At 46.1% G+C, this 17,477-nt stretch overlaps 1 protein-coding gene across 1 annotated transcript in view; it reads right to left on the reverse strand.

Moving 5' to 3' along the window:
- SYN3 (synapsin III) overlaps nucleotides 1-17,477 on the reverse strand; it is a 459,720-nt gene that overhangs the window by 57,769 nt on the left and 384,474 nt on the right. Inside the window, 1 exon segment of the mRNA XM_047742754.1 lies at nucleotides 16,454-16,516. Within this exon segment, the coding sequence (XP_047598710.1) occupies nucleotides 16,454-16,516 (63 nt within the window).

A 17,477-nucleotide genomic window follows, 5' to 3' on the forward strand; every position in this document is an offset into this window, starting at 1 on the left:
CGCCCGGCCAGCCACACGATTTTCCTCGCAGAGCAGAACAAATGTGAGTAGATGGAATTTAACTTCGGGAGAAGAAATGTAAAAAATAAAATAATTATGGGGTGGGCGTGGGATACAGCTTGAGAATGAGTAAGATTAAGAAGCAACTCAGATGCCTAATTAAAGAGCCAAAAATAAAAAGCAGCAACAGACTGGGTATGGGTCTGGCGATATATATACACATCTATATATACACAGGGCTCCGAAATACTACTGGCTTCCCTTCTCAGCAGACTTGACCTGCATTTTCTTCCCGTGTTGGAAAGAAGATAATAAGGGCTGGCTAGAGTGACATTTTCCAAGCATGCCCCATGCGCCCAGCTCAGTGCAAAGTGGCATGTGCCCACAAGCACAGATAGCATCCTTTTCCCACTGGCCTAGCTTCTCCGAGCTTCAGTGTTCCCTCCTGAGAAATGAAGATCATCGCACTGCCCGCCTCCCAGTGCTTTTGTGACAATTGCGCAGGACGCGCACAAAACCAGGGCCTGGCACCTTGCGAGGCCTGGGTGAATGGGTCGTGATTATTCTTTTTTTTTTTTTTTAAAGATTTTATTTATTTATTTGTCATAGAGAGAGAAGCGAGAGTGAGCACAGGCAGACAGAGTGGCAGGCAGAGGCAGAGGGAGAAGCAGGCTCCCTGCCAAGCAAGGAGCCCGATGTGGGACTCGATCCCAGGACGCTGGGATCATGACCTGAGCTGCTTAAGCAGCTGCTTAACCAACTGAGCCACCCAGGCGTCCCGGTCGTGATTATTCTTACGGTTGTTTGTTTCCATGGGTAACTCACACTCAAAATGTTGAAAACTGAGCTTATTATCTTCCCCATTAGGCCTGTCCTTGCTGATTTCACAAGGAATCATCGTGTTCTCAATTTTCTTCTGCCCCAGCACCCAGTTGCTCACTGAGTTCTTCTAATTCTGCTTTTCCCATATCCCTTGATGATGTCCTTATCTCATTGCTCACTGCCTTGGTTCCACCTGGTTCAAACCTTAATTTCTTCTCTACACTGCTACGGTTTCTTCCTAACGGGTTCCGGGGGGTGCTAATTTCCCCCTCTTGGCCCCCGACTCCTCTCCGTTCTCACACTACTGCCTTACGAATCCTGCCTTACGAACGTGCCCATTCTTTGCTTCCAGGCCACCAGTGGCTCTCTCTCTCTCTTAGCTAGAAGATTAAGAGCAAATTGTAGAGTGCAACGTAAAGTTGGCCCTGTCCCCTCCCCAGCCTCACCTACCCTTCCAGGGCTCACTCTGGCCCAGAGCTCTGGGATACTTGCTTTGCATTAACATCACCTGGGACCAAACGATGCCAGTGCCTGGGCCCTCTGACAGCCAATCACAACAGAGTCTCTGGGGGTGGGTCCCAGGCAGGGGTATAATTTCAGAGCTTTCTGGGTGATTCTAAGGTGCTGCTAAGCCTGACAACCACTGTTCCCATCACACCCAACATCTTGTGATACTCTCTCTTGGGCCTTTACATCGTGTGTGTGTGTGTGTGTGTGTGTGTGTGTGTGTCTCCTGATGCCTGGAAAGCTTTTCTCAGCCGTATCCACCTGCAGTATGTGTCCCTATTGTTCCCTATTGTTTGAGATGTAGCTAAAGCTCCTACTTCCAGGAAGTCTCCCTGGTTTCCCATGAAGATGCTCCCACTCCCCCTGACATTTCCCTCTATCATGACTTAATTAATTTCCCCCTCTGCCTTCATTCAGTTTTATCTGGATTCCCTTCTTAGTACTTGGCTGGTATTTCTGCTGTAAGGTTTGCTTCATTTGGCTTGGATTGCTGTCAGCTGTCTACATGATCTTCTATCACCTCTCTCCAGCATTCTGGCCTTATTTCCTGCCACTTGTCACCTCAAGCACTCACTGTAGCCCGGCAGGCCCTCTGCCCATTCCTGGACCACAAAGAGGCCCTGCCTCAGGGCCTTAGTATATGCTCTTTCCTCACAGTCATGTTTTTCCTCCATATGTACATAAGCTCATTCATTCCTTCCTCCACATGTCGACTCACAGAAAGCCTTCCTTACTCATATTCCCACCATGCTGTGTCTCTCATCCTGTTTCTTTTGTCCTCAGAGTCCTTCTCATCACTGACATATCACAGTTGTTTTTTGTTTATTCTTTCTTCGTCTACCTCCCACCATTGGATGTAAGCTCCATGAGGACAGGGACTCTGTGGTGTTCATTATTGTATCTCCAGTGTCCAGAACAGTCCTTGGCATGTAGAAAGCACTCCATAAATATTTCTCAAATAAATGAATGAGAAAACATGCTGTGCTTTCCAGTGGACCAGGACTTTTTTTAAACCATGGGTTTGAAATGGTCATGAAATAAATTTAATTGGTCACAACCAATATTTTATAAATGCCAGACTGGAACAATACATATCAGAATGACTTGCACATAGAAAAGGCAAGTTTTATTCTTTGAAACTTATAACAATATATAATTATATGGGAATCAGCTGGCAAGACAAAAATCTAGTACTTACAGTGGTTTACTATGCGAATTTTTGGAAAAGTTTTGTACTAGACCAGGAGTCGGCAAACATTTTCTGTGAAAAGTACAATGATAAATATTTTAAGCTTTGCAGACCATAAAAACTATTCAACTCTGATGTTGTTTTGTGAAAGCAGCCAGAGACAGTAACACACAAAAATGGACAGGGCTATGTTACAATAAAACTTTATTAACAAGACCAGGTCAGGGGTTGGATTTGGCTTGTGGGTGGTAGTTTGCTAAGCCCTGCTGTGGACTGTAGTCTAGTGTGAGCCCATGTGTTTTGTGTATAAATTCCCTGCATTCAGAAACCATGTCCTTTTCCACCTCGGGATCTTTTTAAAAATTTATTTATTTATTTTTAAAATTTTATTTACTTTATTTTTTTTAAATAAAATTTTAATTCCGGTGTAATTAACATACAGGGTTATTTTAATTTCACCTCTGGATCTTAACCAAGAGTCCTCTATTCCAGAGTCTAGCCCACTCTTTGCACATAACAAATGTTCATAAATATTTGCCAAAATATTCAATAAACATTTACTGAGTCACCAACTCGGAACAGCTGGGATCCAAATCTACTAGCATTTGTTGAATGACTACAAGAGCCCTTGGCCTTAAATTTTCAAAAGCCTCTGCCCCTCCTCCAATCTTTCCAAAGGCTGAGACCCAGAGCCCAAAGGGTGTCTTCTCCCCAGCTGGCTTGGGTCATGTGTTGCCAGGGGTCAGAAGGAGTGATGGGAAGTGATGGAAACGGGGAGTCTTTGATGGACTGCTGAGGGAACTGCCCAATTATCCTGCTTATCAGTTCACTGGTTCCTTTCCTTTGCTCTTCCCCATAATAAATCAAAGCTCCTTCTGTTGTTCTTGAGTTCCCAGGTCACTGATTCTTTTGCCTGCATGTTTATAGAGTTACAGTGTGACCATGAGATTGAATGGAAGGGAAGGGAGGACCCTGACAAATGTCAGCTCTGCAAGGCAACACCTCAGCTCCCCAGGCCCTCATGCATTGTGTAAGGTGAAGGAAGGGGCTTGCCAGGGCCTGGCATGCTGTCCAGGGCCTGGCCTCAACCAGGAAGAGAGGTGGAGTCGGTGGGTCCAGCTCCCACACCCAGCGAGTTTATAACCCAGCAGAGGAGGCTGATTTGGTTCAGATTTGAAGATGCCCCAGAGCAGGGGTCTGCAAATTACAGCCTGAGGGCTATTGCCAGTTTTTGTGTAGCCCATGAGTTAAGAATAGTTTTTAAATGATTGGGAGAAAAAAAAAATCAAACGATGAGTGATATTCCGTGAAAATGATATGAAATTGAAATTTCAGTGTCCATAAATTAAGTTGTATTGAAACAGGGCCATACTCATTCATGTTCGTATTGTCTAGGGCTGCTTTCATCCTACAAAGCAGAATGGAGTAGATACCATAGACCATATGGCCTGAAAGCCTAAAATATTTACCATCTGGCTCTGTATGGAAAAAGTTTGCAGAGCTCTGACTAGCATGACTAGTTGACATGGACTAGCAGCACGGATATCACCTGGGAGTTTGTTAGCCTCGCAGGTGGGCCCTCCCCCGACCGGCCAAGGCCTAGTGAATCAGAATCTTCATTTTAGTAACGTCTGCAAGTGATCTGTAAACAGCTGAAAATGTAGGAGGCACTTAGGTTCTAGAGGGAGTGAACCAATATCTCTTACGTATCTACAAATTTTTACAAGTGCTTTATCTCAATCAGTCAGGATGAAAACCTCACACTCACTAGGGAGATCTACTGGGGCCATTGGACAGATAAGAAAACAAAGACTTCGCGAGTTAAGCGTTCGACCAAAGTACCATATATAAGTGGCTGAACTGGGATTTGAACTTCTGGGTCTATTGCATACCCCATGGCCTTAACCATGAAACTTCATAGCCCTCCTGAAAGAGAGGGCACGCCCACACTCATGGTCTGAAGTTGGAGGCCCCCAACTGGTGTCCCAAGGGTGTTCAGTGGCCAACATACGTTTTATTTGGCCTCCATGGTGTTTTAAATATTTAAAAATTAGTTGCCAATATTTTAAAAATCAGGGGAGTTCATAAGAGACCCAGAGAATTGGCTTCATATGAAAGAATCAGATCATCAGGCTGTGTGGTGTCTCGGGGCTTTGTCCCGTCGGGGCTGAGTTGCAGTTGCCCGTGCAGGCTGGCCTGGCCTCTCTGGTCCCTACAGTCTCCACCTGGCTTCCAACATGTTCTGGAGACTGCCCGGATGCAGTGGGCATCTGAGTTGGCACCCTCTGGCTGTGCAGAGCTGCTGGGGCTCACTGAGCATCTTCTTACAACGCTGAACCTGACACAGCAGGTCTGGGGACAGGCCCAAGGGCCGCTGAGGCTGCCAGTCCTTCCGCAGAGCCTGCTTTGAGAAGCTTTGAGAGGCTGTCAAGGAGCTCAGGCCTGTGTGATTTCCGGGCTACACACACTTGGTTCATCACCTAGAGCAACTCAATAGGTGCTCTTGCTTTTCTGTTCCTCTAACCCTCAGGGTGGCTGGGGGCCCTTTTCAGTAGCTTCCAGCAGCCTCCTCCATCGACCCTGCTGAATCCTCTAAATACAGCCATTTTCTACGAGTGTCATGACATGAGAAGGACTGAACAGCACTCACTGCCCCACCACACAGCCTCCTCAGCACCTTCTGGCCTCGTTCCTGGAGGATGGGGCATTGGTGTGGAGGTTTCTGGGAACCAGAGGCCAGGAGTGGAGGCAAGAGAATGAGGTCTGCCAATAGCGTCTCATTTGTCCGGAGGCTTAGTAGAGACTGCTGAGAACCATGTTTAAGACATCCACTCACCCTGCCCCAAACATGCACACACACACAAGAGCAACATGCACACACGTGTGCACACATTTGTGCATACACACATGCACACGCTCCAAAACGTAGCAAGCTCCCTGCTTACCTCCTTCCCTGGCTTTCCCTCACAAACAACCCTGCTGCTGCCCCCCATAAGCAGTGGAGCCCACTGACCCTAAATGGACTGATTTCCAAGAAGGCAGAGATGTGGCTCGTTTCCCTTCCAGGAAGATTGGAGGGAGGCTGCCCGGGGCCGGAGCCTCAGTGAGCCTCAGTGAGGCAGGCAGCCTCTGCTTGCTTCCAGACATTTCTTCTTTTGCCTGCCAACAGTAAGAAGGGGCTGCACCTGCACATTTTGGCTGAGGATGGCCTCCATGGACATGCAGGCTGTGCTCCCCATGGACCAGTCTGGAGGCGGCCCTCCCCTTGGCACGGGTGCCAGCACCGGTGGAAAGAGCATGCAGCCTTCCTGGCATGCTGTGTGCAACCTTGGGCAAATCATTGTGCCTCCTTGATCTCTGCTTGCCTCATCTGAGAAATGGACACCATGGTAGCACTATCCACCTTAAAGGACGGCCAGAGCTTGACTAGGCCTCTGTTGTAGATGTGACTGTCTAAGGCTGGGAGAAAAGCAAGGAGCCAGTAATCAGATTGTGGTAAACTACATGTAGCGTTTCCCACCTCAACAGGCAACACGTGCACCTTCCTCTTTTTGAGGGACTTCTAAGGGGATGATGGCCCAGGCCTTTGTTATATACAATACCAAGATGGGCCAATAGACATCACCAGGGAAACAGAGAAGAGAGAGAGAACAAAGGAAATCTTACTGTTTTTCAATGTCTGTCCGTTCAAAAATATTCTGCTTTTCATGGAAGAATTGTGTGGTGAGTGCACAAAAGCAGGTAATTGATTCTTTCCCGATCAGTCTGTTCCTGGGCTTCTGTTCCTCTTGACAAAATGGGTGTTGGGGGGTGCGGGGGTGCACACGGTCCATGAAACCCTGTGCCAGGAGGAAGAGTTTTCTTTTTCTCCTTCTCATTGTCTTGCATCAGTGTCCTCGGTCTTGGCTTCGGGCCCAGGGTGAGATTAGTCCACCAGCCAAGAGCAGTTCAGATGAAAAGGTCAGTGCTGGTCTCCAAGGTACTGACATGTTTTTTGGGTGGGCCCTGTGAAATTCTTTACAAATCAACTCTCCAATGAAGTTGGCGGGTCGCCTTATCAAGGAAAGAGATGATTCCACCAGCGCGTTCGCGTTCCCAAGTGTCCCACACAGCCTGAAGCAAAGGGCGGAAGGACCTGCTGACCTTGATTCAAATCCTGCTTCCAGCACTTACCCGTGACCTTGGGCAAAACAACTCTTGGAACCTCTGCAAAGCTGGGATCGGAGATGTTGAAGGCATGTGTATCCTGGCTCAGGTGCTCAGAATTGCTAATACCCTCTCTCTCTTCCTTATTCATCCTCCTGTCTCCTCTGCTTTGAGTGACCCCAGAGAAGTCGAGTAATTTGCTCAAGCTTATAACGCTGGCAAACGGCAGAGTCAAGATGAGAACGCAAGGAGGTCTAAGTTCAAAGCCCATATTCTCCCTCATTTACCTCCCCATCTCACATTTACTTTTAATACTTTTACTCACTATTCTTCTGAGCGATCAGGTGAGGAAAATCATGACACCAGCACTTATGTGTTTAAATGATTTCCTGGGTGGATATTGCTGGCTTCTGAGGTGCGGGGCTGACAAGGAGAATCCAGGTCTCCCGAACCCAGGCCAACCAAGAGCAATGCACGGATGTGGGAATTGGCAGAGGAGTGCCGCCATTAGAGATCTAAGCCTGAAGCCGTCCTAAGAAAAATGAGTGGATGGTCCAGTGACTTTACCTTAAATATGACAAACATCAGGGTAGATAGAATCATAAAATGACTGTTTTAGTTTGCTTCTGTTTATGCTTAGAATTTTGGCATTTTGGCATCCAAAGGAAGAAAGAGACCTTTAGGACTCTACAGAACATGTAGTGTGTGTGTCTGCATGTGTGTTTGATGTACACACATATGTACAAATACCACACACACACACACACACACACACACACACATACACACGGGTGCACAGAGTTGAACCTTGTTATCTGCGGTAGTTATGTTCTATAACATTGCAGCCAATACCGATTTTGTGAATACCGAACTATTGTTCCTAAGGGAAATACAGGGTTTCTGGAAACCTCTGGTCACAGACATTTCCATCAACTGAGCAATACATAACCTTGTTCTATGTGTGATTCCGTTTCAAGCCATCTTATTGAATATATATTGTTCATTGATTAACATTGAACTAGTAGCCAACAGCACTGTAACTCATGCCTGAACAAAGCTTATCTAACACTTTTTTTTTTCCCTGTAAGAAACATCACAGCCTTCTTGCACTTAGGATTTCTTGCACTAACAGCACTTCAGCTTCACACTTGTATGTGGGGCGGCATTTTAAACAATAAAATCACCACGAGAAAGTGCAAGAATGTGTAGTGTGGCTCTACATAGAAGCCACACGGGAGAAAAGGACACTTGTTTATAGTATGAGAGCTGAAACAAGGCGGATCGCTGCCTTGCTGGACCTCAGCCGGGAACGTGCCCATTATTGGCTGCTCTGCGTATGTCTCTGAATGAGTGCGAAAGTGCTGTGAGTTAATTTGGGGATTACAAATAACAAATAAATTTTAGTGAATAGTTGAATTTGTATGGAATCCAGGAATAATGAGAATGGGTGGTTTATATTGTGCTTGTAGAAAGGACAACCTCAGGCCAGAGTCTCTGAAAAGGAGAGCACAGTGCTCAAAATTTTCACCAACATGTAAAGGACTGATAGATCCTCCACTAAGGGTCCTTTTTGCTCAAGAGAAGCAGAGTATACGTGAGGCCGGTGGTCATCTCAAGGGAGTGGTGGGGTAGGTGAGAGAGGACGTGGGAGGAGGGAGGAGTTAAGAGGGAGGGTGGTGGGGTGGGTGAGGGTCCCTCCCTGTCCTACTTCATGGTCTGGCAGGGACCTTGAAAGCTGCTTCCCTGGGACACCTTGCTGACTCGCTTCCCTCCCCTGCTCTCACCCAACTTGGCTTCTGCTGAACTCTCTGGCGGTCTCCTAGGTGCTGGGGAACCTTCTGGTTTCTTCATGGCTCCCCTGGGTTCCATTTGTCCATTTGCTCATTCCTCGTCCTCCCTCCTCCACTACTGTGTTCTTGGGCCATGACTCCTACTTAAAGAGTGGATGATGCTGGGAAAGCTTGCTGAATGAGTCAGTCCAAGAGATGATACCTGAGTCCAGGTTGCTCACAGCTGATGACAGAAGCAGCCCTGACCCAGTGGGGTGTGCAAGATGCCTGGGCTACTGGAAACATGGAGTTGAGGAGCATGACACCTTGATGCTCCAGAGCAGATGCAGGGGCACCTGAACCCTGTCACTCACTACTCCAGGCTTAGAAGGACAGCAACCCCTGTGCATGCAGGGGAAAAGTTAGGATTTCCAGGTCTGGGCTTATCAGCCTGTGACCACATCAGTGTCCTTCACCTCTGTGAGCTCAGGCACTGGAACTAGACTCTCTGGGGTCAGACACCAACTCCACCACCTACTCCCTCTGCCTCAGTTTCCTCATCCGTAAAGGGGGGGGGTTACCAACTCTACCTACCTCATAGGGTAGTTATAAAGATTGCACTCAATGAGTGAATATATTTCAAGCACTTAGAATAGTGCCTGCACAGAGTAAACTCTATTTTAAAAAAATATTTTATTATTATTTTGTTAAAATATTTATTTATTTATTTACAGAGACAGAGAGAGAGAGAGAGAGAGAGACAGCGAGAGAGGGAACACAGCAGGGGGAGTGGGAGAGGGAGAAGCAGGCTTCGTGCTGTGCAGGGAGCCTCATACGGGGTTCGATCCCAGGACCCTGAGATCATGACCTAACTGAAGCAGGCGCTCAACTGGCTGAGCCATCAGGCACCCCCAGAGTAAACTCTATTAAGCATTAGATTTTATTATTATTGTGGTTATTATGTTTTGTTATTATTACTGCTCTTATCTCAAAAGTATGGGTTGGAGTCAGATAATCTCAAAGGTCTTTTCTTTCCCTTTCTGCTCTGTTATTGGGGATGCTCTCTCGATGTGTGGCCTCGGGCAAAACCTTCCCCTCTCTGGGGCCTCACGTTCTTATCTTCTAGATGAGGTGCCAGGACTCAAGCCCTGAGAGTCTGTGAATCTATGAAATAAGGATAAGGCACCTCCCAGGGTGGAGTTAACTTGTGATTTTGGCCTCTCCTGGGGATGTTGCCCAGACAAGCAGTTAAGTAATCAGAATAACAGTTTATACTTGTAGTGGATTTTTAAAGTTCCCATTCACTGAATGTTTACCAGGCACTCTCCCAAGGCTCGAGTGATTTATTCTATCTTCATTACAACCCCAGGAGGGCGATATTGTCCCCATTTGGAGATGAGGAAATTGAGGCACAGAGATATTAAATAACATTCCCAAGGACACATAGCCAGGAAATGGTCAACCTAGACCCCAACCCCAAAACCTTAATTCCAGATACCATAAACGTTAACAACCCCCGACCCCAACTGGCAACTGGCCTTGAACTTGACTTCTAATCCCCTGATAGTAACATGATATTGTGCCATTCCTTTTAATGGACTGCTCGTACTATTGAAAATAACCACAGATTCTCATCATTGAAAGATACATAGAAGTGTCTCCAGGGTTTCTTAACCTTTGGAAGGGTTACAGACCCCTGTGAGAAGCTGAAAGAAGCTATGGGCCCTTTCCCACCCAGAAAGTTTGTATCATACCTGCACATAAACACACACACACACCCCTCCCAAAAACATATACAGAGATTTGTCCAATTTCAGGGGTTTCAAACATCTCAGGCTAAGAGCTCATGCAATGCTTAAATGGTCCTGAAACTTTCCAGTAAGTATGCATCTTTGCTCCAAATCTGCATTGATGAGAACTTCTTCCCTAAATGACCATCTATTCCATTAATGTTCCCCTCCAACTGTTAGAAATTTGCTCCATTGACATATTGACATTTGTTCATTTCCTCCTAACTTTGGTCCCAGCTCTGCCTGCTAGATATTATTTCAAGTCCTACCACATCTGCCCATGACAATTCTCTACGTTTCTGCAGAGGCTGCCGACACTATCCCTAGCAGATGCCTCTTTCCTTCGTTGCTCAGTTAACCTTCCCTGGGACACACTGATTTGTCAATGGTGGCCTCAAACACCCAGAATGGATGTAGAGCCCAGAACCCAAAACAATCTCCTGGCCACAGACTGACCAGGGCAGCGCAGGAGTCTCACTGTATTCTGGACATCAGATCTCCATGAATATATCCTAAGAGCGGATTCCACTTTTTAAACCTTATTTTACTTTGAACTATAACACATATAGAGAGGATTGCATAGCCCAAAAAGAACAGTCCAACGAGATATCTATCACAAAGCAAACATCCACATCCAGAACTAGAACTGCTCACTCCTGCTTCCTCCCCACGATCACTCCTTCGTCCTCTACAAAGGCAACTTCTACTCTTTTTGGTAATAATGTTCTTGTTTTCCTTAAACATTGTATCATCTAAATGCGTATCCCATTTCAAGCTGTGGTTTTATTTCCCTGGTTTTTGAGTTTTATATAAATGGAATCATTAAAATAGGGATTCTTTTGTATGTGACTTATTTCACTCAATGAAATATGGGTATGAAAGGCGTGCACGTTGTTACTTATAACTGTAGTTCGTTCATTCTCATTGCTGGAAGTTTCCCACTTGTCTGAATATACTGTACTTTATTTATCTAATCTATTATTAATGGATACGTGGGCGGTGCCTGGGTTCTGGCAATTATGAATGAGCTACTATAAAAACACTGGTGAGCACACACATGCATTTAGGCTAGCTAGCCCTAACAGAACTTTTGTGCAACCTTTCAGCGGATAATATCAACCCGTCTTCCAAAGCAGTTTTATCGATTCACACTTTTAGTAGTTGTGTGTGTGAGTTCTAATTCTTCCATGTCCTTGCCAATGCTTAGCATTATTCATCTTTTTAATTTTAGCTCTTTTGGTGGTTACAGAGTGGCATCTTGTTGTGGTTTTAATTTGCATTTCCCTAATGACTAATGTGGGTGAGCCCATTTTCATCTATTTATTGCGTATTTATGGATGAGAGGTTTTGGCAACTCCTTACTCATCTGACTCATCCTGAAGTTACAGCCAAATGGGATATAGTCTTTGACAGATGATGCTGTTTAGTCATATCTCCTTTATTGACTTCAAGTTTGGATTTTAGGTCCCCAGAGCATGTCTGAGCATTCTTCAAGTAATCTCTACACGCGTTGTGGAGCTCAAACTCATGACCCCGAGATCAAGAGTTGTGTGCTCCATCATCTGAGCCAGCCGAGTGCCCCTGAACATTCTTAATACTCATGGCAGCTAGTATTTATTGAGAGCCCACCATGTTGCAGGCACTGGATGCTTGACATGCATCATGTCTCCTAATCCTCACAACCAGCTTATGAGGTTGCTACTGTGATTATCTGCTTGTACATATGAAGAAACCGAAGGTGGGGGAGGCTACATAACTTACTTGCTAGATTCAAATCAACACCCTGAGCCACTATAACACACTGGCTCTCAAAGATGGAAACATTTGACCACGTTAAAAAAAAAAAAAACCTTTAAAAATGCTTAAAAACTAAATAATAAAATGGACATGTAACTGTCAAATGAGAAAAAGAGTTGCAAAGTAAGACAAGTGCTTAATATGGAAAGAGTTATTACAAACTAATAAGAGGACACAATAAAAAAATGGACAAAGGTTTCTGTGGTCAGCTAAGTCTGGGGAATTCAGCACATCTTTCATGTTCTTTCCCCCCAACAGTGTATCTAAGCAAATTCATGACTCTTAAGTGCCACACTAAAAACTTACTTTAGAAAGGGGAATCCTCTTACACTGTTGGTGGGAATGCAAGCTGGTATAGCTACTCTGGAAAACAGTACAGAGGTTCCTAAAAAGTTGAAAATAGAGCTATCCTGTGACCCAGGAACTGCACTACAAGGTATTTACCCCAAAGATAAAAATGTAATGATTTGAAGGGGCACTTGTCTCCTAATGTTTGTAGCAGCAATGTCCACAATAGCCAAACTATGGAAAGAGCCCAAATGTCCATTGACAGATGAATGGATAAAGGAGATGTGGTATATATATATATATATACAATGGAATAACAGAAAAAAAATGAAATCTTGCCATTTCAAAGACATGGATGGAACTAGAGGGTATTATGCTAAGTGAAATAAGTCAATCAGAGAAAGACAGTTATCATATGATCTTATTCCTTTGTGGAATTTAAAAAACAAAACAGAAGATCATAGGAGAAAGGAGGGAAAAATAAAACAAGGTGAAATCAGAGAGGGAGACAAACCATAGGAGACTCTTAATCATAGGAAACAAACTGAGGGTTGCTGTGTGTGGGGATGGGATAAGAGGGGGATGGGGATTAAGGAGGGCATGTGATGTAATGAGCACTTGATGTTATATAAGACCGATGAATCACTGAGCTCTACCTCTGAAACTAATAATACCCTATATATTAATTAATTGAATGTAAATAAAAAATAAAAAAGATATTAGAAAGAATAAAATAAAAACTTACACAGCGTTTTCCAAACCTATTTGAACAACATAGGCTTTAGCATCTGAATAATTACAATGCTTTGAACAGACTTTGAAGCCTGTTGAACTCTACAATAACCACTGCTTCCTCTGGTTTCTGGACTGGTAAGAGTTTCAACAAAGGAAATGAAATTAGTTTTGTCCCTGGTTTCTCAACCTAGACACTATTGACATTTTGGGCTGTGTAATTCTTTGTTGTGGGATTGGCTCAGGCACTGTGGGCCGTTCCCAGCAGCATCCCTGGTCTCCACTCAGTAGATGCCAGATGCCAGTAGGACCAACCCCACCCCCAGTTGTGATAACCAAAATTGCCCCGTGGAGGCAGAATTCTCCTCCCGCCATGAGAACCATTGGTCTAGCCTGACTGATTTCTAAACAACACATGATCCTCCACATGATAACCTCCTACCTAAGTGCCCCCAAACTGCATAGCGTCTCACTATATTTTAATTTCTGTGTCTTGTGATAGCCTCTATTCTTTGTTCAGAGAGTATCAGCCCATCTCTTTGGCGCTTTGGATCTTCCTTGTTTGCTAGAACTCCTTCTACCTCAAGGCATAGCAAACCATGCGCAGTTCCCCAGACATAGAACTTCTTTCCACTCTCCTATCCTCTAGGTGGAATTAAGCTCTTTTCTTCAATCCCCATACTCACTGCACACCCTCCTATTAGACCCGTGACACACATTATACCTATTTACGTGCCTGTCTCTTCAATTCCTGACAGCAGAAACTGGGTCCTATTTATCTTCTGGTTCTCGGCACCACGTAGGTACTAATCAATACATACAAACAAAGGAGCAAAATATAATTGATGATGGCAGTGGGGACCTAGGTAGATTTCCACCAACACTGAGTCTATTGGCAACCTCTTCACCAGTTTCCTCCTAGGAATGTTCTCTTTGCTGGTCTCCAGGAAGACCATCTTCCCTCTTGAGAGAAGTAGAAGTACCATGGAAGGTACCAGTTTTGTTTTTCTCCCTCTCAGACATGAATATGACATCATCTGCTCAGTTGGCATGCCCAGGCCATTCTTGATAGTTTTCTCATTGCATACTGAAGGAGAAGAGCCCTTTTCCCTTGATGTCAGCATTTCTGCAAACTCCAGTTTATTCTAGCCAGTGACACTTTTTATCCTTGGATATGTGTCCTCCTTTCCATGGAGGAGACCCTGTTGGGCCTGAGTTTCTCAGAGCACCCCCTCCTCTGAGCATTGCTTCAGTCTCTCTAAGTATCTCCTGTCTGGGATCATTTGAAGCTTGAAATACAGAATTTAATTCTTGGGAACATTTTACCAGAGTTGTCCAAGATGGTGGCAGTGGGCAGAAAGAAAAGGATGGGTTTTGAGCAACGTTAACAAAGGCAAGTGAAAAGACCTGACAACCTATTAGACATAGAGTGGGGAACCGAATCCCAGATTTTTGCTTTGAGACAATGGAGGGACTGGAGGTTCCTGCTGCAGAGACAGCCACAGGAGGAGGCGGAGGAGGAGGAAGGCGAGGAGGGGGAGCAGGCTATCTGGGACTGTTAGAGTCTGAGGTTTCCATGGGAGACCAGGGGGACATGTAGAGGAGGGAACTGGATATAAGAGCTGAGGCTCTGGATGAGAAATCCAACCCGGGGACTATTAGCGCGCAGGTGACCTTAGGAGCTGAGAGCGCAAATAGGTGCATGTTAAAGATGGTGCAGCAAGAAAACAACATGAAGGAGACGGTGAAGGACTGGTGGAGACAGGAGAGCCAGGAGAGGAGCATGAGTTAAAGGCCACTGGAGAAGGAGTTTTGGGCAGAAGGGAAGACCAGCAGCTTTAAGAGATACAGGAAAGTCAGCTCCCATGAGGACAGTAAAGTGCCTGTTGATTCAGCAGCAGAGGGTCACTGAGGACTAAGGCAAGGGCAGTGCCAGAGCCTGGGGGCAGAGGTCAGGAGGGCTTGCGGGGAGGGGCCAAAGGGGCACAGACACAGCAACATGTCTAAAGAGGGAGTCGCTCATCCATCCGCTCACCCAACAAGCCGAGGGGCTACTGGCCCGGGATATGGCAGTGGGCAAATAGGCAAGACCCCTGCCCTCATGGTATGCCCTTTCAGGAAGACGAAGTATTTTAGAGGGAGGATTTCTTTTAAAGACGGTTGTTAGAATCACCACCCTTTGACAGAGAAGGCCAAGAGAGGTCAGATGGCAACTTGTTCAAGTTCACATGAATGTCAGAGCTGTGGGTCATGCCCTGACCCATCTGGCCCTTTGCTGCCTGAAGGGGATGAAGTTTGGGTGGGAACAGATGACACAGAAGGTATAAGAGGGTGGAGAAGAATAAAGGTGCCAGGTGTAGGCTTATTTATGAGGGGGCTGGGCCTACTCAGATCAAGGTTTCTATTTATTCGAGCCAGAGGTTTGAGAGGAGGCCTGTGGTGGCCCCCACGTTTCCCCACAATCCCACCCCTCTTATTTAGGAGTAAATCTCCCTTTCCTGTGGACATCCTGGTCTACAAGGTTCGACTGGGGCTGTACTCATCTTCACATGCACTGGTTAGGGGATGGACACAGGAACCCGAGCAAGGCTGACCAGCCTTCCACTGTGGGGTTAATATAGAGATGCTGGAAAGAGCCACGGTCTTTCTTCCTCTGTGACAGTGAGCTTGGGGACCAGGGTAGGTCCCCAAGCCTTCTTGACTATCTGAAGAAAACACCAGGCAAAGATAAACAAGGTCAAGAAATACAGGAGACCGAGCTCTGATAGCATTGCTTGGCATCCTGGAGCCAGCTCTGTGCAGACCTATAGAGAACTCTCCCAGACTTCCCGGTGGCTTGAACCAATGGATTCTCTTTCGCTTCCTGATTTGAGTTGTGTTTCCACACTTGCAGCTGAAAGGACCTGACCAATTATGACAAATATGTCAGCTGTGACTGTGTAACATATATGATTTACTCTTGCAGAAGCTAACTGACTCCAGGGCCTTCCTCCACAGAGCCTTATGTGTTCACCTCCTTCTAGGTCCTGGCCCCGCACGTGTGGCGGGGAGGTGAGTAAGACTGGAATTTAGAGAGCCACCGTGGAAATGAGGATGGGAACAAAAGAATCAGCGTCTAGAAAATGATTTACATTCGTTGCTCTGAATCCACAATCATAGGAAACAATTAGCTAGCAACTCCAGGCAGGATTCAGTGGGTACAGACTGAACTGGAGAGACGCTCATGGTACAGGAGCTTGGGGGGTTGGCAAGGGGTGGGGAGGACAGGATGCATCCTGCATCCTGGGCTTCTCCAACACTGTTCTGGGCCGTGGAGCCAAGGTGGGGCTGGCAGGGGACAGAAGGAGAGGGGAACAAGCAGTCTGGGGAGGCTGCATGGGTATGAATGTGAGTCTAAAAGCTGCTTCTCATACCTTTCCCATTCCGGCGTGGGCGTGTCCCAGCTTGACCACCACAGGGAAGTGGGGCGCTGTGAGCTGTAAGAGACAAGAGGAAATCACTCATTAGCATCCCAGAGTATTGCCACGGAGAGACACTGGGCGCCGCCTGTTTTGTAGAAAGATTCAGTCATCTTCTATTACCCGGAATCCCCACAAGAACGCTTTGACAGATGGTCATCCTGCTGCAGCTCCAACGCGCGAAATGCCAGCGATCTGGGCTTCCAAAAGAAGCCCTGAGCACTTAAAAGCAGCCTGCCTGGGGCACCCACCAAGAGACGGCAGGGAGGAACAAAGCGACTGGTTTTGGATCCTGGCTTCACCACTTGTGCAACCTCAGGCGAGTTTTACATGATCTGTGGTTCAGTTTGCTCACCTGTAACATGGGGACGATGAGTGTCCATCCCACAGGGTTGCCGCGAGGATCAAACAAATTATTACATGTGAAGCCTTTACATTGTACGTACCCAATGAACCACAGCTTCGTGACTCCCACCATGGTTCTGCCTTACGTTATCCCTCAAAAAACCTTCACGTATCTTGAAACACACTCTTCCCCCAAGCCCTCACCAGGCCAGCCTATGAGGTTTCTTAATAGTGGTCATGCTACCACGGGCACAGACATGTATTGGCTGTACCCTATTGGGCACTGTTCTGGGCGATCACGATGTATCATCTCCCTTCGAGAGCCATGCTACTTGTCTCACTGTTCCCTGTAGTGTCCTTAGCTCCAGGAACATCACCTGACCCAGAGAAGGTGCTTGGTAATGAAGTCTGTGCTTCATTCAACCAGTCCTCTCAGCAAGACTTAGGAGGCATGCATGCTTCTCTTTAGAGGAGGAGAGGGGCTCAAAAGATTAGGTGCGTACTCAGGACCATGGTCACTCAGCTGGGAAGTGAGGGCACCAGGTTCAAACCTAGGCTATGCATTTCTTCCCTTATTCTGTTCGTATATTGTTTGAGATGAGTTTGCTTGGTGTCTACAAGTCTACTTGGAGGT

This window comes from Lutra lutra, chromosome 8 (genome assembly GCF_902655055.1).
Source record: "Lutra lutra chromosome 8, mLutLut1.2, whole genome shotgun sequence".
Taxonomy (NCBI): Eukaryota; Metazoa; Chordata; class Mammalia; order Carnivora; family Mustelidae; genus Lutra; species Lutra lutra.